Genomic DNA, 26,301 nt, shown 5'->3' on the forward strand with positions numbered 1-26,301 from the left:
TTGAGGAACCTCCATACTGTTTTCCACAGTGGCTGCACCAGTTTGCATTCCCACCAGCAGTGCAGGAGGACTCCTTTTTCTCCACATCCTCACCAGCATTAGTTTCTTGTGTTTTTTGGTTTTAGCTGTTCTGATAGGTGTGAGGTGATTGATCTCTCACTGTGGTTTTGATTTGCATTTCCGTAATGGTGAGTGATGTTGAGCCTTTTTTTCGTGAGTCTGTTGGCCATCTGAATATCTTTGGGAAAGTGTGTATTCAGGTCCTTGACTCGTTTGTTGATTGGTTTTTGTGTTGGATTGTAGGAGTCCTTTATATATCTTGGATATTAACTCCTTACTGGATAGATCATTTACAAATATCTTCTGCCATTCAGTAGGTTGCTTTTTTGTTTTGTCGATGGTTTTCTTTGCTGTGCCAAAGCTCACTATTTTGTAGTCCCGATAGGTCTCTTCAGGCGAAGGAAGCAAGAACTATCTAGAAAAACACTTATCTACAGTTGATGTCAAAGATATTACTGCCTATGTTTTCTAGGAATTTTGTGATTGCAGCTCTCACATTTAGGACTTTAATTCATTTTGAGCTTATTTTTATTTGTGGTGTAAGAAAAGTGGTCCACTTTTATTGTTTTGCATGTAGCCATCCAGTTTCCCCAACACCATTTGCTGAAGAGACTGCTTTATCCCCCTGGTGTATACTCTTGCCTCCTTTGTTGTAGATTATTTGACCATACGTGCGTGGGTTTATTTCTGGGCTCTCTGTTCATCTATGTGCCTGTTGTCGTGCCACTGCGTTACTGTTTTGATTACGACAGCTTTGGGGTACATCTTGCAATCAGGAATTGTGGTATCTCCAGCTTTGTTCTTTTACCTCAAGGTTGTTTTGGCTCTTCAGGAGTCTTTTGTGGTTCCATACAAATTTTAGTGGTAGTCCAGTTCTGTGAAAAACGCTGTTGGTATTTTGACCGAGATTGCATGGCGTCTGTAAATTGCTTTGGGTAACATTGACATGTTAACAATACTGGTTCTCTGAGTCCCTGAGCACAGAATATTTTCTGTTGGTGTCATCTTCGATTCTTTCATCCGTGTTTTAGGGTTTTCATAGTGTAGGTCTTTCAGCTCCTTGGTTAGGTTTACTTACAGGTGTGTGTGTGTGTGTGTGTGTGTGTGTGTGTGTGTGTGTGTGTATAATTTTTTTTTTTTTTTTTTGGTGCAATGGTAAATGGCATTTTTTTGCTACTTGATTATTACTGTATAGAGGTGCAACAGATTTCTGTATGTTAACTTTGTATCCTGTGACATCACTGAATTCATTTATCGGTGCTAGTGTCTTTTTTGGTGGAGTCTTTGAAGTTTTCTGTGTATACTATCATGACCTCTGTAAATAGTGACAGTTTTACTTCTTACCAATTTGGATGTTTTTTTGTCCAATGGCTGTGGCAAGGACTTTGAGTACTATGTTGAATCAAAGTGGTGAGAGAGGACATCCTTGTTTTTCCTGATCTTAGAAGCGCTCAGTTGTTTACATACATTGAGTATGAGGTTAGCTGTTTTTTATCTATGGCCTTTATTATTTTTTTTTTAACTTTATTTGAATTGAAGTTAGTTAACCGAGAGTGTAATACTGATTTCAGGAGTAGAACCCAGTGATGCATCACTTAACATACAACACCTAATGCTCATCCCAACAAGTGTCCTCCTTCATGCCCGTCGCTCATTTAGCCCATCTCCCCACCCACCTCCCCTCCAGCCACCCTCCGTTCTCTGTCTTGAAGAATCCCTTATGGTGGGGTGCTTGGGTGGCTCATTCGGTTAAGTGTCCAACTCTGGGTTTTAGCTAAGGTCAGGATGTCACTGTCATGAGATCAAGCCCCACATTGGGCTCTGTGCTGATGGTGCAGAACCTGTTCGGGATTCTGACTTCCTCTCTGTGCCCCTCACCTCACTTGTGCCATGTTTCTCTTTCTCAAAAATAGACATTAAAAAAAAAAAATCTTGGGGCACCTGGGTGGCTCTGTCAGTTGGTTAAGCATCTGACTCTTAGTTTTAGCTCCAGTCATAATCTTAGGTTTGTGAGTTCGAGCCCCGCATCTGGGTCTGCACTGACAGCGTGGGGCCTGCTGGAAGTTCTCTCTCACTGTCTCTGTGCCACCACTTGCACTTTGTCTCTCCAAAGAAACTTAAAAAAAAAAAAAAAAAAAAAAAACCCAACACTCTGATGGTTTGCCTCCTTGTGTTTTTCTTTCTCCTTCCCTTCCCCTTTGTTCATGTGTTTCTTAAATTCCATGTGTGTGAGATCATGTATTGGTCTTTCTCTGACTATTTTGCTTAGCATAATACACTCTAGTTTTTTTATTTTTTTTGATACAAAATTTATTGTCAAATTGGTTTCCATACAACACCCAGTGCTCATCCCAACAGGTGCCTTCCTCAATGCCCATCACCCACTTTCCCCTCCCTCCCACCCCTCACTTTATTCTCAGTTTTTCAGTCTCTTATGTTTCGGCTCCCTCCCTAACTTTTTTTTTTTTCCTTCCCTTCCCCCATGGTCTTCTGTCAAGTTTCTCAGGATCCACATGAGAGTGAAAACATACGGTCTCTGTCTTTCTCTGTATGACTTACTTCACTTAGCATAACACTCCAGTTCCATCCACGTTGCTACAAAAGGCCAGATTTCATTCTTTGTCGTTTCCAAGTAGTATTCTATTGTACATACAAACCACAACCTCTTTACCCATTCATCAGTTGGACATTTAGGCTCTTTCCATAATACGCTCTAGTTTCATCCACGTTGTTGGAAACGGAAAGATTTGATTCTTGTTTGATCACCAAGTAATACTCCATTGTGTGTAATATTACATACACACACACACACACACACACCCCACCGTCTTTGTCAGCTGATGGACCTTTGGGCTCTTTACATAATTGGGCTGTTGGTGATAGCGCTGCTATAAACATTGGGGTGCGTGTGCCCCTGTGAATCAGCATTTTTGTGTCCTTTGGATAAATACCTAGTATTGGAATTGGTGGGTCATGGGGTAGTTTAATTTTTAGTTTTTTGAGGAACCTCCACACTGTCCTCCAGAGCAGCTGCACCAGTGTGCATTCCCACCAGCAGTGCAATGTTTGTTGGTTTATATCCTGTTGATCTGACTTTTTTTTGTATAAACTTGGTCCATGTCTTGTCTAATTTCTCCATTTTTTTGACTTGTAACAGCTCTTTGATATTATGAAAATTACTCCTGTCTCCACATCCTCGCGAGTACTTTGTTGCAGTCTATCACTTGTCTTTTGACTTGATTTCGTGCCATCTAGGTTTCTAATTCTTATGTTGTGAGATTGATACTGCTCGTTATTGCTTCTAGGTTGTGTGTCATGTTTGCAAAGTCCTTTCCTTAGAAATTATTCTTAGAAGATCTAGAATGTAAGAAAGGATAATGTTTAAAAGCCAAGATCTTAGAAACAGGGTTGATGCAATGGTTGAATGGAAAAAAGTTACACGCCGAAACTGTATTATGCACTTTGTGTCTTGTAGGTTTTCTCATGGAGTTTTTAAAAGAAGTGGCAGAGTATCATCAGTCCAGAGCGAGCTGTGATGTGGGAACTCAGACAAGTTCCACGTTGCCTGGCCAAGACTCACTTGGTAACTGTGGCTCCCCTTCAGAATTTTAACGTTTCTGTCTTCTCCTCGAGTGAAGGAAAGGACCTGATGTGCTGTACTATGGGTCTGTTCCTTGACTGGGAGGGGTGCAAGCCGCAGGGGGCACAGGTGCCTGCTTCCTCCGGAAGCCTCGCGGGAGGCGGCCAGGACCACTCGCCCGCGCCACCCTCCCCTCTCTGAAGGCCCACGTGCTCCTCTGTGTGTTGGGTTCAACCTCTCATAACTGGGAGGTTCTTCTCTAGGTTTCCTCTAACTTGAATTTATGGCCACTAAGTGAGGAAATCCTTGACTGCGTGCCTTGTGGAGAAAACTAGAGAAGTCAGTGGCGTATCCCTTTGGTTTAGAGCTAAGGAAATGGGGGTCCCCAGAGGAAGCACAACTTGGAAACGTTCCTTCTGGGTCAGAACGGATAGTAGAATCCAAATTTTTTTTTTTTTAATTTTTAAAAACTTATTTTTGAGAGAGAGGGGGAGGGAGGGGGAGGGAGCATGAGCAGGAGATAGGCAGAGGAAGGGAGACACAGAATCTGAAGCAGGCCCCAGGCTCGGAGCTATCTGCACAGAGCATGACGACGCGGGGATCAAACTCCTAAACCGGGAGATCGTGACCTGAGCCGAAGTTGGACGCTTAACCAACTGAGCCACCCAGGCACCCCTAGAGTCCAAATTTTTCTAAAATTACATGATTAATCAGTTTCTTGGCACCTCCTGAGTCTTAAGGAGAATAATACTTTTAACCAGTAAAAAGAGAAGTCTGTTATTAGTAAAACATAAGCTTATATGATGAGGCCTTCATTTTGGCCTAGGTTTTATTCCATTGGGAGCATGGTATATGCTTATTCTAGAGAAGTACTGTCCAAAAATAGCCACATGTGTAACTGTTAATTTTCTAGTAGCCATGGGGGGGGGGGGGGGGGGAGACAGGTGAATTTATTTTAATATAATTTATTTAACCCAGTATGTCCAAAATATTCCAACATGTAATTGATCCAGAAAATGTAAATGAGATTATTCTATATAAAATTTCCATACTCCATCCTTGAAACCTGGTGTGTCTTTTACACTTAAAGCACCTCTCAATTTGAACTGGTCCCACTTCATGTACTCCATGGCCACGTGTGGCTGGAGAGTCCTGTATTGGACGACACAATTGTAAAGCATTTGGAAAACCCAGAAAAGTAAATGGAAAACCTGTTGAAAATTCTCTAAAAAGACGGACGCTGCCAATCTCTTCAAACCACTTGTGTCAGCCACCTTGTCCGGTGCATCCTTTTTGGCGGGTGGTGTTCTCCACGATTGAGCTCATCCTGCAAGTCCGGGTTTGTGGTCGGTTGTTGCTGGCCCGCAGCTGTTGTGGGGGCTGTGGGTCTACTGGAGAGAGCACTAGAACGACAGCCCAGCAACAGACGAGCTTGCAGCCCCAATCCTGCCCTTACACAGTTGCTTAGCCCTCTGGGATTCACTTAAACTATATGGGCATCTGCTTCCTTCTCTGCAAAGCAGAGGAGTCAAAATACGTGATCTTTAATTTATTTTAAGGTCCGTGTTTTGAACGTGTCAGTCGACTTTAACCACAGTCCAATAAAAGCACTCTCTGCCTTGGCACTTAGGGACTGGGAAGAGATGCCAGTGTTTTCTGACTTAAGTTGCACTCTTGGCTTTCTTTCCCCCTGACATTGGATGGTGAGAATTTCCGATGTAAGGAATGGTGGAAATGGTTGTACAGTGAACACTTGTGTACCTAGACTTACCCGGTAAATTTGTGTCCTCCTTGCCTGATCGCTTATCCGACCCATCCATTAATCCATCTTAATTTTGTGGCGTTTCAAAGGAAATTGCAGACATCCTTCCCGTTGCCCCTAAGTATACTCTGTGCTTTTGAACAGAGCTCCAGCCTCTTGCTCAGCTGACAGCAGTTCCCTATGCTAACTTCCTATGTTGTTGTTTTAACAGTGGAGAAGCTTCGGCTTATTGATGATCAGTTTGCAGGTGCTTACCCTCAGCGTCCAAAGTTAGAATCCTTAGAAGTAAAGTTAAATGAATATAAAAGAGAAATAGAACAGCAGCTTCGGGCAGAAATGTGTCAAAAGGTGAGCTGTATCTTGTTGCTGTGCTTGTCTTGAATGTCTTTTAAAAAAAAAAAAAAAAAAAAAGGTTTAAGAGCAAATGTAAGCAGGGGAGGGGCTGAGAGAAGGGGAGAGAGAATCCTTAGCAGGCTCCACGCTGTCAGCATAGAACCTGACTCAGGGCTCGAGCTCAAGAACCATGAGATCATGAACTGAGCCGAAATCAAGAAGTCAGGCGTTTCACCAACTGAGCCACCCAGGTGTCCTGTGATGTCTTCATCTTGGGTATGGGGGGGAAAAATAGAGAATTTCTATTAACAAATGTGATACACTGTTACGCATGATTTTTCTTTCCAACTGATGTTTGGAATTTTTTATGCCTTTTGAGTGAATCCTACAGGTACAATGAATGAGATGAAAGTAAAAATGAGTTAAACTAAGTATATTAGAGCATTAGTGTTAAACCTAACCCTGAAGAGAGAAGTTATTTTCTTAGTGTAGTTTTGGTATTTACAATAATTGGTGATCGATTGGCAGTTAAAGTATTTTAAAGATACTGAAGTAGCAAAAATTAAGATGGAAGAGAAAACAAAGTCTGAGAGGGAATTGGCTGAGTTCCGGAACGAATTGGAGAGAGCTTATCGAGCAAAATCTGACGCCCTTATTTCTCGGGAGAAGTTGGCTTTTGAGAGAATTCAGAAGCACCAAGAGGTAAGACTTTACAATTCTTTGCCAGGTGTCTACTTCCTACGGCTGTTTGTAGATGGGCTTCAGGCCCTAGAGTGGGTTGTGACAGTGGGTTAGCCAAGATCAAGCCCTACAGGTGTATGAGGGATGGAGGTCAAGAGCACAAGTGGTAGGACTGGCCTTGAAAAAGGTTATGGAGACTTCCTCCCCCGAGAGCGCCGGGAGGAAGGGACTGCGGGTGCTAGCTTCCATGTTGGGAGCGGGCGAAACTCCCCGCTGAATACGCTCCCTCCTCTCGGGCAGATGGGAGGGTTGGGGGGCAGCCTCAAGGAGAGGATCGGTGTGGAATGGCTGCGTGGGGGTGGGGGCGGAGCAGCCCTCCGAAGCAGGCCGGACTGGCGGAGCTGTGTGGAGGCCCTGGCCGTGACACGGGCATCCCGCAGCCGAAGTGGACCCAACCAGGTGCTTGTAGGCAGTTGGTGTGGTACAGTCAGGTTAGCGAGGGCGGGAAGATCGAGGCGCTTGGGCAGTGGACCTGACGGAGCTGAGTTTACTTGGCTTGAGAAGGGCAGCCTCTTGAGGACATTGGGGTTCGGTGGGGTGGTGAAAGGGGCCGGAGGGGATGGTGGGCGGCTACTACCCCAGGGGGGCTTGGGGTGGGGGGGTGGGGGGAGACAGGGCTGTGTGGTGTTCTCAGAGGCATCCAGGACAAGATGTCGGGACACTGATGGATGGAAGAGTAAGCGTGGGCCCATAGGACAGGGCTGCGGGTTGAGATGTCGCGTGAAGACTAGAAACAAAATGCAATATGATGCCCTTGGGTCACAGGGGTTGAGGGTCCCTGGAATTGCGGAGTCTAGGATTGTGGAAGGTGGTCATTCGATTTCTCCCGGAAAGTGACGGGACAGGAAGTGGAAAGGGTAAGGAGTGGCAGGAAGGATGGGGTCCACTCTTTGAGGAAAAACTGGTTCCTTTCCCAAGGGGCTGTCTTAGACGAGCCTGGATTCGGGACACTGTTTGCCGTGTCCAGCCAGAAGCGCTGCTATGTGGAGACCTCGAAAGTTGGAGGGCTCCCTCCCAGCGCCCACCCTTGATTACAGCTGCTCAGAAAGACCCAGTCGTGTCCTATGATTTCGTGTACCGTTTCTGGTGATGGGGCTCTTAGAAAAAAATCAATGTTGGAGCCACTGTCTTTGAGACGATTGGATGTTTACGTTAACAACTGCATCCTCAAGACGGGTGACTGACTAGTTCAGATCAGTTACCAGACCAGAATATTCATGGAGTTCGCTGATTCTCTTAAGGCTCTGGACAAGATGGCCATCCTCATGCCAAGCATCCTGGCTTTATTCCGCTACCTGCAATGCCCTTCTTGTGCCCCCGATGAAACCCTCTTGGCCTTCAAATCCAGCTTCTGTGTCCCTTCCTTGTAATGCCTTCCCTGACTGACTCCCTCAGGTCCTGTTCCTGCCACAGTCCTGAAGTATTTTAGTTAGAAAAGTCATCACATCCTAGTGTGTCATTTCGCTTTCCCTGACTACACTGACTTTTGGAAAGATGGGAACTCTACCTGTTCGTCTTTCTCTAGTTCTGAGTGTGCTGTTAGACACATGCCAGGTACTCCGTGAAGCCTTGCTCAGCGAACACACAAATGGAAGAGTGGCCCGTTCATTCAGCTTGTTAACCGAGTCAGAATGACCTATGAACTGAAACTTTGAGACGACAGAACCAGGGGCATTCTATTCTTTGGAACTTTTATCGCTACGTGCACATTTCGTGTCCTTTTCTTGCTGACGCACTTGTCGAAATGTTAAGTGTCTGGGAGATGTCAGGTAGATTAAACAGAGCAGAGGTGTTAGGAATATATGCTAATGGGGCCAGTCATCGAAGGAGGGAATGCATGTTTGGGTGGCTAAATGGGCAAAAAGAGTATGCTGAATTGGAACCTCTTGAAAGTGAAATTGTAACCCTAAGTATCTGTAGTTCTCTGGAATCGAGGAAGCACTATATTAGTTCGGATCTGTTGTATCTTCTTTAGCTTGCTTGCTGAAAACTAATGCTTCTGTACACAGATTGAAACCAAGGAGATTTATGCTCAGAGACAACTTCTCCTCAAAGATATAGACATGCTAAGAGGCAGAGAAGCAGAGCTGAAACAAAGAATGGAAGCTTTTGAATTGTGAGTAACGTGTGTTCGTTTGGGATATTCAGAATGACGATTCAGAAGAACTAAATACGCGTCTTAATAGTCTGATGTTAACTGCCAAATAGAGTGTTCACTTGTAAAGGGGATCCCACCTAGCTTTAAAAGGCACAAAAGAAGAGAAAGACTAGGGTTTCACTTATGAACTGGTACACATTAGAATGAAAAGCAGAGTGAGACGCCATCATCGGGCTACAGTATGACCAGACACGTGACTTGAAGAAGCTGATAATGCTTGAACAAATGCCATGTTTCTCATTTACATCCGGTCATTCGCATCCAGTAGCTGCATGTGTGCAAAGTAACAATTCCAGATACCTGGACCTGCCGCCCTCTCCTGCACTGCTGCTGTCGGGGGAGGGGGAAGACGGTGGTTCCGACTCAACTCCTACTGGGGGAAGAAACTACTGGTGATGGGTTTTTTTTTTGTTTGTTTGGTTTTTTTTTTGTTTTGTTTTTTTTCTTCTTAGTACCAATTGCGGAGGGGCAGAGAGAGAGGGAGACAGAATCTGAAGCAGGCTCCGGGCTCTTGGCTGTCAGCACAGAGCCTGACCAGGGGCTTGAACTCCTGAACCGCACGGTTAGGACCTGAGCCAAAGTCGGACGCTTAGCCACACGCTGAGCCACCCAGGCACCCCTGGGTGAGACCATTTCTCTTGGTGTGTGTGTTCCTTTCCCTAAGTGCTCACATATGTATCCTTCAAATCTCAGCTGGGATTAAGAGCAAGCTCCCCAGTCTGTAGTGGGTGGAATTAAGCTTTCTTTCCCATTTGGCGTCTTGAAACTCGAAATATTCCAGGAACCCTATTTTATTTAAGAGGTTTGTCTTTGTCTTAATGTTTTTTATTTACGTAGGTTCCGTTCATTTGATTTCTTCCTACCTTACTCTCTTTGGAAATTCTCAAGTGGCAGTTTGCTAATGTGAGAGAAAAGAAAAGGGACAAAGTTTGGGCAGATTCTGGATTGTATAATCATGATTACGTAACCACTTCTTTAACCTCTGTTTGCCCTGCTTCTCTCTTGTAAGCACATTAAGTGAAGTGAATGGATTTACTCGTCCTTTGCTGTACAGATGGGGCAGCAGAGGGAGCTCTAACACCAAGCCTTTATGCTTGGCTGGGAGCCCTCCCATCCCTGTGGTTTGGTCTAAGTGCCTGTGAACCTGATTCCTGGCTCTGGAATTGGTCTTGTAGGTGTTTGAAGGTCTCCCCACGAAAAGCACCCCATTCTTCGAATGTGGAGGTTCTGATGGACCCATCTTCCGTTTTCGGCCTCTTCAGTCAATAGATGATTGAATGCCAAAAACGAATCTTGTACCTCTAATTGTTAGGGGCCAATCAGTTAAGTCTCACAGTTAGAAATCATATTCTAGAAGAAACAAACACTTAAGGTACACTAAAGTTGGCTTTGTGGCTTTGTGACTAAAAGCATCCTTCTTTGACCCCTCAGTTGATTGTGGCCCTTGATCCCCTGTACCCCCGTTTTGAGTGTGGGTTTTCTCCTGTAAGTGTAGAAAAGTAGGAAACCACTTTGGTCACCACACATTGACACTCCCCTTAGCCAGGTGCCATCTGCTAGCTGATGAGCTGAAGTTGGTAAAGTAGAGGGACTGCTGGCTCTTTCAGTTCACTTCCCAGCAGGGAAGCCTTGTAAAGGTTTTACTCCGGAGCTAAAAACACAAGGCGTCTCTTTCCCTCTGAATGTGTTACTTCAGATGTTGGGGTTTTCTTACCTGCTTTCTTTCTCTTTGGCTAATTGCAGGGCTCAGCGGCTACAAGAAGAAAAAAATAAAAGAGCAACTGACGCCCTTAGGAAACAGGAGTTGAACGTCCAGAATATCGAGGAGACCTATGACCAAAAGCTCAAGAATGAGCTGCTCAAGTAATTGCTTGGCCTTGTTAAAGAAATCCCGTGTTTGAATTAAGCTGCTGGAAACATGGCCACGCTGATGAAGTAGATAGAGCCGATGGTTGATGGCAAAATTGAGGGTTGAAAAACCTCTATGTTGTCATTGGTAGCCCAGCCTTTCCTGTGAGCATTTAAGATGGGTTTAAAAAGGTACAGAGAATAGCCTGCTCTGCTCATTTGACAAAAAAAAAAAAAAAAAAAAAAAATTGTTTTTAACATTTGTTTTTGAGAAAGCAAGACAGAGTGCAAGCAGGAGGAGCCGGCAGAGAGGGGGGACCCGGAACCCAAAGCAGGCTCCAGGCTCTGAACTGTCAGCTCAGAGCCCAACACAGGGCTCAAACTCCTGAACCACAAGGTCATGACCTAAGCCAAAGTTGGACACTCAACACACTGAGCCCACCCAGGCATCTCTCATTCTTACTCCTAGCTTCTCTGACACTTCCTGAGTGCCTGTGGTTTGTTTGTTTTAAGTTGTTAGGGCACTTTACGACTTGCTCAGTTTGCACAGCCAAGAAGTCATAACACTGAAATTAATAAGTGCTCAGTTAATAGTAAATGCATGTGTAGTGAAGAGAGGATTCAACTCGGCTTCTCAGGATATTTATTAGTAATTGACCTCATTTTTATTGCCTTGCTCTTAATTTGTCATTGTGCCATTACATCATACCTGCAAGGGTTTCTGGAGGCTATTTTACTTTTGAGAGAATGAGGACAAGCAGGGGAGGGGGCAGAGCGAGATGGAGACGGAGACAGACAGACCCAGAATCTGAAGCAGGCTCCAGGCTCTGAGCTGTCGGCACAGAGCCTGACATGGGGCTCAAACTCATGAACCATGAGACCACGACCGGAGCCAAAGTCAGATGCTCAATCAACTGAGCCACCCAGGCTCCCCTGGAGGTTGTTTTTAAAAACTGCTGTTAAAGATAAGTAGGCGGCGTCTGGGTGGCTCAGTCGGTTAAGCGTCTGACTTCGGCTCGGTTCATGATCTCATGGTTGGTGAGTTTGAGCACCACGTCGGGCTCTGCGCAGACAGTGTGGAGCCTGTTAGGGATTCTGTCTCTGTCTCTGTCTAATTAAAAACAAAACTTAAACACCATTTTCATTGTATGACTTTTGAAACAATGGATTTTAGTACGTATTTTATGTCCACTCCTCTAACCTACTAGTGAACACTGAAGTAGCTCTAGTCATTAAATGCAGAATAAATGAAACACGTATATGTGAATTCAGCATAGCCGTGGATACAGAGAACTGTTGGGTATCGTTTGTCTTGGTGTGTCCTTGGAGGCCTCGGGTGTCCTTCTATGGTTTCAGCCAGTGTTGAATTTGGGGGGACATCATGGGAGTGCCTCTCTGTTTTCTCTGACCTCTGAACCGCAAAGTCAGTTGGCAACAGCTGGTGGAGGTGGCTGAAACCCCGTAAGATGAGCCTTTGGGTGTCTCTAATTCAGATCTCACGCTGTTGGCGGTCGGCCGTCAGGACTGTGCTCAGCCCCTAAGGGCAGAAGTTCCTCTCTGAGGGAAGAGAGACGGGACGGGTGAATTGCAAGTGACCGACTTGGTTATCATTTGGGATTTAGGGCCCGTCACGCACACCGGAAGTTTAACTTAATTGACTTCTTGGTGTCGGTCGAGACCAAGGGAGAAATAATTGTGCTTGGTGACCTCGCAACGACAGGACCCTTCGTTTTGTGTGATTGAGTTTGGGGACCGAATTTACAGGATCGCAACAGTTCTCCAGACCTTTCACGTTTGGAATTCAGATCCTTGGCTCTCTTCTTGAGAGAGTCTGAGGTTTGCACGTGGTCACTTTCGGTGCCCCGGTCCCGTAGATAAGCTCGGGTATTGATAGTCCATCCAGGAGAATGACAAGCTCATTTTAGTTTTTCTGACCTGCAGGTATCAACTTGAACTCCAGGACAACTATATTGCTAGAACTCACAGGCTGATAGAAGATGAAAGGAAGAATAAAGGTGACTCTGGGGACCAGCTGTGTTCACTGTGACAGAGGCTATTAGCTTGCGAGTGCCTGTTCTGTATTCTAAAAAACCTAGCGTTTACACCTGGTGTTACTGCAAAAAGTACATGGTTTTTATTAACCTTACAAAATTGGTTTTTTAATACATTTTTGTGAATCTTCACGTTTAACCTTTCATATATTCGCAAAGGTTAGCGATTCACAAGCAGGATTTTATCCAACTTTCTTTCAGTGTATTTTGATAGATGTGACTATCAAGAAAGTGGCAGCACCTTTTTGCCATCGGGTAAATACTACTCTTAACCACGAGACACTACAATTTTTACTTCCGGAAAATTGTAACTTCTCTGTCCCTGTGATCTAGTTTATTTCTTCTACTTCTAATGTATTCGTATGCTTCATGATATTTTCACGTGACATAGAATCTTTTTTTGGTAAGTTTTTTTATTTGAGAGAGAAAGGAACCCCAAGTAGGCTCCACACTGTCAGTGCAGAGCCCGATGCGGGGATCAAACTCCTGGAACTGTGAGATGACGATCTGACCCAAAACCAAGAGTCGGATGCTTAACCAACAGAGTGACCCAGGCGTCCCTACTTGACCTATAATCCCTTAAATTCTTGAATACATTAGCCCAAGAGTAGGAAAGCTGGATAATTTTTTAGTCTTTGGGATACTTGACATCTTAATATATTTCCGGGAATTTGTCGATGAAAAGAAGTTAAACTTCTAGTGGCGATTTCAAATGGACTCTTGGGAGTAAACCAGGGCTAAGCACTTGATGCTGACCGGCGAGGTCACCCCGTGTACATCTGCTCGCAGCTAGCCCGTGGAGGCTGATACTTCTATGTGCTGTCACGCGTTCGGCAAATCGGGGTTTTGATGTTACATCTCCATAGACCGTGTGAGATGAAGTGAAAATGACAAAATCGTAAATACAGAATCCCAACAGACAAATCTGTCTTTAAGGAAGTTCCGACCTGACGGCATGCGGGCCCTGTGCTCAGAGCCGATGGTGTAAGTGGTGACTTTTGTGCAGCAGGACTAGGCTTGCCGCGTATTTGACCGTTACTTGCCGTCACATGTTGAGTAACGGGGCTTGTTTCTTACTTGGCTGCTGATTTGTTTTGACCTTGACATCTGCTATTCAGATAATGAAATAACGGTCATTAGGTGTGACACAGTGGCCATAAGTTATTAAACGACTTGTATTCACTAGGAAAACTTAATGATGTTAATTGGTTGGCTCTTTTCTTTCAGAAAAAGCTATACATTTGCAAGAGGAGCTGACAGCTATTAATGCGAAAAAGGAAGAATTTGGTCATTCTGTAAAACGTGTCAAAGAGCTCGAGGTAACGAAGTCTTGTGTTTTGAAATCGACATGAGGCAAAATATGAACCTAGAGCTTTAGTCCTGCGTGATTTATCTTACGTTGTCCTCTTGACATGTTGGGACTTGTTTCCATCTTAGTCTCCTGGGAAAGCACAGCAAGAGGATGTCCTTTGGGGCCTGGATCCCTGCCTGAATCCTGTGTCTCTCCCTTTCTGCTTGTGTGCCTTGGGGCAAGCTCTGTGACCTCAGACTCCTCCTGTGTAAACTCTGGGATGTTCCCGCCATGCGTGGTTGTGGAGGGAGTTCGGGGAGCTAAGTTTTGCACGTCGTACGCGGCTTGTATGCACTAGCTTCTACCTCAGCCTCTTCTCCCTTCCCATCAAGGGCAGGAAAACTTCCTGTCAGGATGTCAGGATCTCCCAGCTTAAAACCCGATGAGATGCGCTTGTCACATGCCACTGTTACTTCACTTGGATTAAGCTGTGTGTTTGCGGGGCACCTGGGTGGCTCAGTCGTTTACAGCGTCCAACTTCGGCTCAGGTTGTGATCTCACAGTTCGTGGGTTCGAGTCCTGCGTCTGGCTGTGTGGTGACAGCTTGGAGCCTGGAGTCTGCTTTGGATTCTGTGTCTCCCTCTCTCGCTCTTTTTTCTGCCTCTCTCAAAAAAAATAAAAACTTCTGTGCTATGTGAAGGACAGAGGTGGAACTTGAGGTACATAAAATGTTAGGCACAGAACCTATTTTTGTAGCTTGTTTTGTAGCATTTTAGAGAACATAGTTTGTAAGGACTTGTGTATTAGAGAACTCTGTAGGCTTCTGTAACCACACTTGAGCTGTATTGTACTACTAAGAGGAAAGCACCCCACAGTACGTTAGTGAGATCTCCCCCTTTGATACTTAAATGCCTTGCTGCAATCTGGGGTTGATTTGGGGGGCCCTTAGTTGCCTCTGGAGGAGAGGACTTCTGTGGTTCGCGTCTCCTTGCAGAGAAACAGACTTGGGTCAGATGACCTTCATTAAGTCGTGGCGCCCAGCCTCAGGCAGCTTGGCAGCCTGGACGTAGGGGACTGTAGCCACCCACTGTTCACACACAGGTGTTGCTGTTTCGATTCCAGCTGGAGTTAGAGTCGGTCAGAACCCAGTCTTTGGCGATAAGCAAGCAAAACCACCTGCTGAGAGAAAAGGTGAAAGAAATGAGTGACTATTCGCTACTGAAACAAGGGAAACAGGAGCTTCAGGCGCAAAATAAATTACTTAAACAACAGCTGGAAGAGACCAGAAGTGAGAACTTGCGTCTTCTAAACCGTAAGTCTTGTCTTGTCCTGTCCGGATTGGCGTGACTTTGTGATTGACACTGGCTCAGTATTCCGAAACTGCTCTGTCCTGTAAGGGAGGCTTCAGTTGAGAAGATTTTCTCAAATTTCGTGGATTGAAGGTACATTCTTTTCACTCGCTGCCACGAAATTGCATCGCTAACAAGTTTTCAACTGTATAAATATGCCTCTCTGGGTGGCCCTCGGCTCCCCTTTCCTCTGAATGCTGGTTGGGTTTGGCCAGTGGGGACACACTCCTGTGCTTGGAGGGAGAGAAAAGAGTGAGGTCGAGGTGGCTGTGATCCCTTCTGCGTCTCCTCCCGTGCGGTAGGCCGGGGCGGGCTGTGGGCCTCAGCCAGGCAGGAGCCCAGGCCTTGGCTTCTCAGGGCTCTGTACCTGCTCACGGTCTCCGGGTCTGGGAATTCCTCCCCTCCTGACCCTCCAGGCCCTAGGAGCGTTGACAACAGGGCCCCGGTAGCCCGGGAAACTACACTGTCCTTCGTGGCTACCCGATGTGAGTCGCTTTATTGAAGGATCTTCTGGTGACCCGAACTGGGGATACCATCTGCTTTCTGCCTGGACCCTAAGTGCCACTGACAGATGCCCAGGTCGGACTGGACCTCGGGGCAGTCGTTGGCAGGTTCTGACAGGGCAGATTGGTGGGCTTGCATGTTAATTTCTGGATTTGAAAGAATTCTTTTACTGGGAGTACAATCCTGGAGAGCTGTAAAGTGTGCGGTCACGTGCATTAAATTCTCTTGGGGCGTCTGGGTGGCTCAGTCGGTTAAGTGACTAACTCTTGATTTCGGCTCAGGTCATGATCTTGCAGTTCATGAGTTGGAGGCCCTGCGCCGGGCTCCGCACTGACAGCGCGGAGCCTATTTGGGATTCTTTCTTTCTCCCTGTCTCTGTCCCTCAGTGCTTGCGTGCGTACGCGTGCTCGGCCTCTCTCTCAAGTAAACTTAAATAAACTTTTTTTTAAAGTAATTCTTTGGGAAGTTGGTGAGTCGAGATGGCTCTTAGTCTCCTTAATTACTATCATGTACAAAGGGAAGAACAACGTAAAGCCTCTTGAGCTGCTTTTGTTAGGTGAAACGAGAAAACGTGAGGCTGGTGACGAGCAGGCTTTTTTTACCTTCACAGACCTGGCTCAGCCTTCTCCAGAGCTGGTGGCTTTTCAGAAAGAACTAAAGAAAGCAGAGAACGCTATCGTGTGTGAGCATAAGGAGTTCGAGACCCACAGGCAGGCCCTGCAAAAGCAGCTGCAAAGTGAAGTGAGTACTGCCTGGCTCACCCAGGCATCTGGGCGGGCCGCTCTGTGGGCCTGGGGACTCGGTGTGTGCCACACCGGCACCAGTCAGCCGGTGGCATCAGAAATGAGCCCCCAGTCTGCTGATTACTCCCCCAGTGTTCTTTGTCCTTGGAGAAAACTCTCAAGCTGTTGTGTGACCTTAGGTTCCCCATAGTAATAAAACCGAGAGGAAAGTAAACCCCCCTGAACACGCAGTTTTCGAATCCCTGTTGGTGCTCCCTGGTAAAAGTACCTGATTCCCCCCCTGTGATGCAACAGTATCGATGCTCTTTCTGACGTCTGCCTCTTGTGCTGGAGTAGCTGTTGTTGGAGAGGAGTGAAAAAGGAGCTGTGGAACTTGCTAGTGGGTTCTGTTGTTGTTTCATCTGGACCCCGGGGGTGATGGGTGTCTGGCTGCTGAGAATTGGCCAAATCGACAAAGAACATCAGCCCGATGAGAGAATTGTGCCTTTGGAAGTATGCTGTGTGATTGGTTTTACATTGATTTCTTTTCCTTCTCTAAATCTTGGCAGATTGAACGTTCTGCACAGCTGAAGGCCCAGATCCTCGATTACGAAGATTCCGTAAAGAGATTAACGAGAGAGGTGGCCGATTTGAAATTGCAACTGACACAAACCCAGACGGGTTAGACACCTCTTTAACTTGTGTGTGGGTGGGTGTGTGGGTGCACACGTGGGAGAGAGACTGCGAGCAGCTTCTGATGCTTGTGAACACGTAATGATGATGCTTCAGTGAAGTTGTAATTCTCACAGTAGGGAAAAGCTATAGAAATGTGTCACCTTAGAAGTAAAACTCTTGTCTTGGGGCACCCGGGTGGCTTAGTCAGTTAAGCGTCCGACTTCAGCTCAGGTCATGACCTTGCGGTTGTGGGATTGAGCCCCATGTCAGGCTCTGTGCCGACAGCTCAGCCTGGAGCCTGCTTAGGATTCTGTATCTCCCCCCCAACCCCTGCCCCTTCTCCCTCCCCCTCCCCCCTCTGCGTGAAGAAAGCAGGCCTGTGAAGTCATAGCTGGTACATGCACTCTCTTGATAAATGTTGATCATGACTGCAGCTTCAGAAAGTGTTGAATGTGCGAGTTTGTCCTGAATACTTTGATTTTTGCAAAATAATGCTCTTGATCTCTTTTAACTCTATCCTCCACCTTTTCCCATGCTTTCTCACACTGTCGTTTTGTAACCCATAGCCCTAGAGAACGAGGTGTACCGCAACCCAAAGAACTCTCTGCTCGATCGGCCCATCAGCGGATTAATGGGTGGCAACGTGGTGGTACCTCACAACGGTGACCTGAACGGGGATTTCTTGAAAGATGCTTTCGGACTGGAAAGGCTGATGGCAGGCATGCTTCTGTCGAGGATCACAAGTGACCCAAGTGCGAGCGCCAGGAGTAGTTCCCCCGATTCTGACCTGGAGTTTGTAGCCAAGACCAAGGCAAGGGTGAAAGAGCTAGAGCAAGAGGCCGAACGTTTGGAGAAAGCTTTCCGAACTTACCATCCAAGAGTTCATCCACGCCCCACGGGAAGGTCTTCAGCCAAGAGCCCGCCACCCCTGCATGCGACAGGAACGCTCAAAAAGACCACTTCCGGCTTCCCTGGAAGACGTACTTCCGCAGAGGACGCGGCTGTCCCTGAGCAGCCTCTGGCAGGCACACCCGAGGAGGACAGGAGCAGCGCTTCGGCTTCTGAGGCGCGGCCGCGCAAGGGCACGCCCTCCAGACGCCTCTCCTCCACTTCCCTGCCCAAGGCCAAGAGGAGCCTCCTTGCTAAAGTGTATCTGGAAGGTGAGCTGCCAAGAGGGTTGCGGGGTGCTCTGCATTTGGAAGCTTCTGGTGCTCAGAGGGCCTCTGAACCGAGTGAGAGTGCAGCCCGGGACGGCAGGAAGGAGCAGGAGCTGAGCCTGGCAGGGCCCGAGCTCCAGCAGTCATGTCCTCGGTCTCAACCTGCCTTGTCTGGCTGACGGTGGCATCTCCCACACGGGGCGGGGATGCCGAGGGAGGTAGTGGGGTAGTGTCCCATTTTAGCATTTTCCTCGGTGGGCAGACCTGTGCTGAGTGACCGGTGGCTTTCCCTTTACCTCTGGTGAGTTGCATATGTTTGTCACTGCTGTAGCTGTATTTAGGTGCTTGAATCATCCGTTTGGTAGATCATCTATGTGTCCTACCCAACTGTTTGCAAGGGTAATGTTAGCTTTTTCAAGGTAACAGAACTGTTCAGAAACGACGTTGCTACCTTCTCCTTGCAATTTGTAATGGTCAAGCTTTCTGCCCCTTAGGTGGGGACAGATCCCGTGCTGCTGGCTGCATTCCTGGTCCTGAGACAACGCCCCAGCCATCACCCTCTGAGTCCGGGCACAGCCCTTCCCTCCACCTGCTGCCCAGCCCTCCGGAGCAGGCCAGGTAACCCCGCCTTCCCCTCGGCCACACCCACTCTGGGTAGCCTCACCGGTCTCACGCTGGACTTGTTGGGGGTTTGGGGGATATGAAAGACCACGTAGCAGTACAGAATTTGTAATCAGATTGTAAGATGACGTACGATCTTTGAGAATCCTCTAAATAACCTGCTTGGAGAAAATAACTCCTTTTAGCAAGTAAGTAATTTCTACTGGTTTGCCAAGCTTGGCGTGTAGAATAGAGACGATGGGGTCAATAAACATCTTCATAGTTGCAAGAGTAGACTCAGTTTATAAAGATAAAACCAATGTACAAAACATGCAAAAACAAATGCAGTTGAAAACAATTTTTGGGTCCCCTGGAGGGCTCAGTCGGTTAAGTGTCTGACTTCGGCTCAGGTCATGATCTCACGGTTTGAGTTTGAGCCTCGTGTCGGGCTCTGTGCTGACAGCTTGGGAGCCTGGAGCCTGCTTCGGATTCTGGGTCTCCTGCTCTCTCTGCCCCTCCCCTGCTCATTCTGTGTCTCTGACTCTCTAAAAAATATTTTAAAAAAGTTGAAAACATTTTCACACATTGTTAGTCACTCAAAAATATTTCGGCATTTAAAATATAAACAACGTTCTAATTTTTTTTTTTTTTTTTGGACCCGAGTATAGTTGACTCACGATGTTGGATTCGTTTCAGGTGTACAGGATAGTGATTGGACTCTGGACGTTATGCTGTGCTCCCCACGAGTGTAGCTGCTACGCAGTATTGTTAGACTCCCCTTGAGCGAATTCCCTGTGCTGTACCTTTCATACCCGTGGCTTCCTCGTTTCCTAAGTGGAAGCCTTTACTTCCCACCCACCTTCACCCTTCTGCCCACCCCTCCACTCCCTCTCCCAACTGTCAGTTTGTTTTCTGTATTTAGAGGTCTTACTCTTTCTTATTCACTTATTCTTGAGATGCCACATAGAAGTGAAATCATAGGGTATTTGTCTTTCTCAGTCCGACTTATTTCATTTAGCGTCATGCCCTCTAGGTCCATGCGCGTTGTTGCAAATGGCAAAAATCGCATCCTTAATTATGGCTAATATCCCGTTAGGTATAGGTGCGTGTATACATGCTTACACACCCACGTTTCTTTATCCATTCTTCAGTCAGTAGATACTCGGGTTGCTTCTGATCTTGGCTATTGTAAGTAATGCTGCTGTGAATAGAGGGGTGCATAGATGTCTGCAAATTAGTATTTGTTGTCTTTGCATAAATACCCAAGAGTGGAATTCCTAGATGATCTGGTAATTGTATTTTTAATCGTTTGAGGAAGCTCCGTATCGTTTTTCAGTCGCTGCACCACTTGGCTTTCCCACCAACAGTGCTGGAGGGTTCCTTTCTCTCTACACCCTCACCAACACTTGGTGGTACTCGGCGTTTTGATTCTAGCCATTCTGACACATGTCACCTGTTCTCTCCTTGTAGTTTTAATTTGCATTTTCCTGATGATGAGTGATGTTGGGCATCTTTTCCTGTGTCTTTTTGCCATCTGCGTGTCGTCTCTGGGAGCTGTCTCTTCAGGTAGTCCGGCCTTTTTGGTAGGATTATTTGGATTATTGGTGTTGAGTTGTATAAGTGCTTTACATATTTTAGTTTTCTTTTTTCAGAGAGTAGGAGAGGGGCAGAGGAAGAGGGAGAGAGAATCTTAAGCGGGTTCCGTGCCAGCACAGAGCCCTACACAGGGCTTGATCTCACGACTGTGACATCATGACCTGAGCCAAAAGCAAGAGTCTGACACTTAACGGACTGAGCCAGCCAGGTGCCCCTACGTGTTTTGGACATCATTGGATTTATCATTTACAAATCTCTTCTCCCATTCGGTAGGATGCCTTTTGTTTGGTGATGGCTTTTTTTTTTAAGCTGTGGAGAAGCTTTTTATTTTGATGTAGTCCCAGTGGTTTATTTTTTTTCTCTTGCCTCAAGAGACCTACCTAGAAAAATGTTGCGAAGGCTGCTGTCACAGAAATTCCTGCCTGTGCTCGCTTTGAGGATTTCTATGGATTCAGGTCTGAGGTTTAGGTCCTTAGCTTCTTTTGAGTTGATTTTTGTGTTGGGTATAAGAAAGTGGTCTAGTTTCTTTGTTTTGCATGTAGCTGTCCAGTTTTGCCAGCATCATTTACTGAAGAGGCTGTCTTTCCCCATTGTATATTGTTGTCTCATGTGTCAGATTAATTGGCCATATTAGCGTGAATTTCTTTTTGGGCTCTCTATTCTGTTTGATGGACGTGTCTATTTCTGTCAGTGCCATATGGTTTTGATTACTATAGCTTTCCAGCATATCTTGAAATCTGGGATTGTGATCCCACCAGCTTTGCTCTTCTTTCTCAAGATTGCTTTGGCCCTTTGGGGTCTTCTGTGGTTCCATACAAATCTTAGTATTTGTTCGAGTTCTATTAAAGATGCTGTTGGGGGGGCACCTGGGGGCTCAGTCGGTTGAGCGTCCGACTTTGGCTTGTGTCATGATCTCACAGTTTGTGGGTTGCAGCCGCATGTCGGGCTCTGTGTACACAGTTCAGAGCCTGGAGCCTGCTTTGGATTCTTTCTCATTCTCTCAAAAATAAACATTATAAGATTATTTTTAAAATGCTGTTTGTATTTCGATAGGGATTGCATTGAATCTGTAGATTGCTTGGGGTAGCAGGGACATTTGAACAACATTACTTCTCACAATCCATGAGCATGGACTGGCTTTCTGTTGGTGTCCTCTTCAGTTTCTTTTATCAGTGTTGTATAGTTTTCCAAGTACAGGTCTTTCAGCTCCTTGGTTAGATTTATTTCTAGGTATTTTACTATTTTTGGTGCAGTCGTAAATGGAGTTATGTTTTTGTACTACTTCATTAATAGCGTACATAAATGCAACTGATTTCTGGGTATTTTTCTATCCTGCAACTTCACTGAATCCATTTATTCTAATAGTTTTTTGGTGGAGTCTCTAGGGTTTTCTATGTATAGGATCATGTTGTCTGCAGAGAGTGACCGTTGACTTCTTCCTTTCCAATGTGGATGCCTTTTGTTTGTTTTTGAGAGAGACAGAGAAAGAGCATGTGTGCAAGTCGGGGAGGGACAGAGAGAGAGAGCGAGAGAGAGAGAGAGAGAGAGAGAGAGAGAGAGAGAGAGGGAGACACAGAATCTGAAGCAGGCTCCAGGCTCTGAGCTGTCAGCACAGAGCCCGACGCGGGGCCTGAACTCATGAACCATGAGCTCATGACCTGAGCCAAAGTCAGCTGCTTAACTGATTTAGCCCCCCAGGTGCCCCATGGATGCCTTTTCTCATCTGATTGCTGTGGCTAGGACTTCTGGTACTATGTTGAGTCAAAGTGGGAAGAGTGGACCTCCTTGGCTTGTTCCTGATCTTAAGAAGTTCCAATTTGCATATAATGGAAGTAAACCCTCAATTGGTAGTGGGTCCTGGGGTACGACTGCTTAAGCAGACGTGGGTGGGTGTGTTCAGGAGCACAGGGGTGGGTGGCTCAGTCTGGGATTCGGGTCTCCTGTGGGACCCCTGTTGATGCCTAGTCCCCATGGCAGGAGATGCTGACTCCTTCGTTCTGGGCTTCTGCATGTGGATTCCATTTTCTTGTACAGAGTTGAAAATTGCCACGTGTGCCTATTATCCTAAATCGTGTTAATGGTTTTTTAGATCACTCTTGTAATAAAGCCAAAAAGAAAGACGAGACACGTGTGCTGAGGGAGGGCTGTTTAGTTTACAGGGGGCTTGGAGTGTAGCACTCTTAGCCGGCACGTGCTGGGGGTGTGCACAATTGTTTTCAAAACGCTTTCGGGTTCTTTAAGAAATGAACTGCTCCCGGGAACAGCATGGTGATGAGGGTAGCACTTCTCTCCCAGCCAGTGCATGGGGGGTGCCCACTGCAGCGTAGCCCTTGTTGTCTGTGAGTCCAAGGAAAACTGCTCTTCTGCAACAGTTTCTTGAGTCCCAAAGAGTTTGCGTCATCCTGCGCTCTGGGGTTTTATATTCCTTCAACGTGACATCCTTGAATTTTATTCTTCCAATCCAGTCTTCATCAAAGACAGACAGAACTTGAAGAACAAGGAGAACTTTCAGATCCCGACAAGCTACCTTTTAAGGACAATGAGGAATTTGGATCATCTTTTGAATGTAAGTTCAAATAGGAGTCCTGGTTTTTAGAAGTTAAGAATGTAGAAAGCTTAGTTCTGGTGAAACATAACCACGGTCATAAAAAGCGAAGCTGTTACAGATTAGGACATTTTGATTTTTGTGGTAAAACCACAGATATTAACATACTGCCTCATTTTTAAATCACAAAGATTTTCGGGGGGTGGGGGGTTGTTCGGAGTTCTGTTCGTTAAATGTTTCTGGATAGTTCACCATTTCAGAGTGGGAGCTAAGCCTCTAATTGAATCCTCAATTCAGTTTACCACTTTTGGGATTGCCTCAGATTTAAAATGATTTTTTTTGTTTGTTTCTCCTTTTATGGAACACGAGCATGCTAAGTTAGATTTGTTTGAATTACACTGATTCCATTGACTGCCTCAGATTTAGAAAGCCCATTGTTTGATTAAAGAATAGAGGTAAAATAGTACAAGCTTAAAGAGTCTAGAAATGGTATCCTGGCCATGGCCCTGCTTTGTATATAAGCTGTCATCGTGTTTCGTGAGCTTCATCGCTAAGTGTGAAAGGTAGAATATTTTGAACATTTAAATGGCTTAGTAAACTTCTCAAAATCCCTGTGACTCCCCCTTGTTAGGCTCGTTAAATCATGATTTTAAATACAGTTCAAACGATTAGCAGCAACCAGGTGAGTTCTGGGACTCAGCTGATTTTCCTGTTGGGTGACGGATTGGATCGTGTGAATGAACGTGATTCTCAAAGCTAAAGAACACTTGCAGACGTGAACACGGGCAGACAGGCGGCTGTGATGCAGACTCTAGAGCTGGCCCGGCTGCTCTGGCCGAGACTTGATGCTCGGGAGCGAGCGGTTCCCCCACCGCGCCGCACGCCCTTCCCTCGCTGTGGTTCCTGAGGACTCGCGTTCACACCTCTTGCAGATGCAGGGAGCACGCCGAGGCAGTTTGAGGTGGACGGCCTCCATCCTGCTGGCGACGTGCCTCACGTGGGTGCCACCGCCGCCGCGGTGTCTGCCGGACCTCTCGCTTGCTGCCACCCCGGTAAGTTTTGCTTTGTTTGTACTCACAAAATAAATTAACGAGTTAGTGATAGTTAATACTACTTCGTTTTCTAGTTATTTGCTTCTTCCATGCATTAAAGTCGGACAAGAAAAACCTTCCCGGGGCGCCTGGGGGGTCTCAGTAGGTTGAGCGTCTGACTCTTGATTCCCACCTGGGTCACGATGTCATGCTTTGTGGGTTCCAGCTCTGCATCGGGGTCTGCTCTGAAAACTGGAGCCTGCTTGGCATTCTCTGGTCCCCCTGCATCGTCCCTCACCTCACACTCTCTCTCTCAAAATACATAAAGGTTTTTCTTTTTTTAAAGTTGATCTACTTCAATCTTCAGGGAAGCTGATGACATTGGAGGAGAACTGGGTATCAGACTTGTCTGGCCTGGCCCACCTGGTCTTTCCTCTTCCCTTCTCCAGACCGCCTGCTTCCCTCCCCAGTGGAGACATTTGAGCTCTGCCCCAGGGCTCAGCCGACAGGCGTGTCCTTTTCTCCTTGAACCAGAGTGTTTTAGCCTCAGAGGTGAAAGGAAATGCCTCAAGTAAAACCACCCGTGGGTCCTTCCCAAACATCGGCAGAGCATCATCCCTAAAACCCATGGGATGCTGCTTGAAACCAGTCTGTTGGTTTCAGGCGCAGTTGAGAATATGAGGAATCACTGAAAGGAGCAAGAGGGTTGGTTTTTGCTGATTCCAGAGCAAGTCATTTCTGGAAAGTGCTCACTCAGACTCAATCAAGAGCCTTTTGCATATTGGATGCTTTTCTGGAAGCTGCCCCTGCTTCATGCAGCTTCTAGCAGGACAGTCAGCAGGCCATGGCTGATGGCATCCGATAGGAAGCTGATGGGGACAGTGGTGCCCTAGAGCAGCTCTGATGGGCAGACACTGGAGTGAGTAGAGAATAGAAATAATGCAATAGAATAAGGGACACGAACTGAGTTGACAGGCCTTCTGTTTCTGACAGGTACTGTACGTTACAATAAATGGCTTCTTAAATTACTATTAAACGATGGGGTTACGTTTTGATCGTTGAGGAACTCTCAGATCTGTTGTTGTTTCACGTCTTCGTCTGGGCGCCAAGAGAGGTAAAGCCTAAAACTTACTATCTTTGTGCCAGTGGAAACCGTGCTTTTCTTGGCTCTTCCATCTGAAGAGGTTTCCCTCTGCCACTCTGGAGCCACCAAGTACACCTCGCAGCGAAGGAGCCCTTTCCTCATTGTCTCTTGAAATCTTCCCCCAAACGGCATCCTCGCCCTGAGGTCGCCACTCCGTACGAGTGACGTGCCTCCAGCGAGGAGGCTGCGTTTCTGCCTGTGCAAGTGGCCGGCGGCCGCCTCTGGGGTTCGAATTTCATGACCAGGATCAAGTGGAGACTGCTGCCGCTCTCCTGTGGGAGACGCTAACTTTTGGTTGGTGACTAGAGCACAGCCACGAGGCTGGAAGTCCCGTCGTGAATCTGTGCTTGTCTGTGTGTTAGCCTTGCTGGGAAAGCTGAGGTTCTGGACCGGAGCTGGAGGAGAGAGGTCAGCGTAGTCCTCTGTGGAACTGAGACCAAGTTAAACACGTGAGGCGTGGGGACGTGTGTTGGCAGCCTAGAGAACAGGCGATTCAAACCCGGACCTTGGCCGGAAGGGACAGAAGTAGGGAGACGGGTGCTTATGGGTCTTGACAAGGCAGGGACAAGGTACTGTGTGAATATGGCGCTGAAGTGGCCACTTGTCACTGTAGGAATGAGGAGCTCACAGAAGATGTGGCATTCAGGTGAGGGCTGGCATCCTGGGTGGGGCTTGGGGGAAGGGAGCACATCCGCTTGAGGAGGACGTGCGAGCGGGTAGCAGGGCAGACGGCGCTGTACTCGGGCACCCGTGTGCGTGCCGGCGCCTAGACGGGAGGTTTCGGACGTGAACGTTCAGGTGATCCAGGAGGTCAGGCAGGAAGGGAAAAGGCAGTTTGGCACTCGACCGCCACGGGTTTGGATTCCACCGGAGCGGAGCATGTGCACAGCACATCCGGAAGTGACTGGTGCTCACGCAGGTGAAGGTGGGCTGCCTGGAGGCCTGGAGAGACCTTGGTCACGGAGACCCTCGACCAAGTGATGTCGGCCACCCGGGTGAACGGTGATGAGGACCTGAACAGCAGGAGGAGGAAGAGGAAAGTGTAAGCCCTGGTGACCGAGTGGACGTGGTGTGGCCAAGAGCATGACTCCAGGGACAAGGATGAGGAGTTCAGCTAGGAAGCCAGGGCTGCAGGATCTCCTGTGTCGATGGCA

The 26,301-nt window shown here is 46.8% G+C and overlaps 1 protein-coding gene across 7 annotated transcripts in view; it reads left to right on the plus strand.

Annotated features, from left to right (window-relative positions):
* The window catches only part of OFD1 (OFD1 centriole and centriolar satellite protein), a 42,171-nt gene that overhangs the window by 10,775 nt on the left and 5,095 nt on the right, over positions 1-26,301 (plus strand). For 5 of the 7 annotated variants that reach the window (XM_042973799.1, XM_042973795.1, XM_042973798.1 and 2 more), the window contains 14 exons: positions 3,536-3,643; positions 5,614-5,750; positions 6,264-6,437; positions 8,486-8,592; positions 10,378-10,497; positions 12,424-12,497; positions 13,761-13,852; positions 14,947-15,136; positions 16,288-16,418; positions 16,969-17,080; positions 17,641-18,234; positions 18,726-18,849; positions 22,893-22,993; positions 23,905-24,024. In XM_042973799.1, coding sequence (XP_042829733.1) covers positions 3,536-3,643; positions 5,614-5,750; positions 6,264-6,437; positions 8,486-8,592; positions 10,378-10,497; positions 12,424-12,497; positions 13,761-13,852; positions 14,947-15,136; positions 16,288-16,418; positions 16,969-17,080; positions 17,641-18,234; positions 18,726-18,849; positions 22,893-22,993; positions 23,905-24,024 — 2,184 coding nt within the window. Of the gene's footprint in view, positions 1-3,535; positions 3,644-5,613; positions 5,751-6,263; positions 6,438-8,485; positions 8,593-10,377; positions 10,498-12,423; positions 12,498-13,760; positions 13,853-14,946; positions 15,137-16,287; positions 16,419-16,968; positions 17,081-17,640; positions 18,235-18,725; positions 18,850-22,892; positions 22,994-23,904; positions 24,025-24,996; positions 26,190-26,301 lie in introns of all 7 variants that reach the window. The other 2 variants (XR_006213353.1, XM_042973797.1) reach the window with 2 other exon arrangements.

This window comes from Panthera tigris, chromosome X (genome assembly GCF_018350195.1).
Source record: "Panthera tigris isolate Pti1 chromosome X, P.tigris_Pti1_mat1.1, whole genome shotgun sequence".
Lineage (NCBI taxonomy): Eukaryota > Metazoa > Chordata > Mammalia > Carnivora > Felidae > Panthera > Panthera tigris.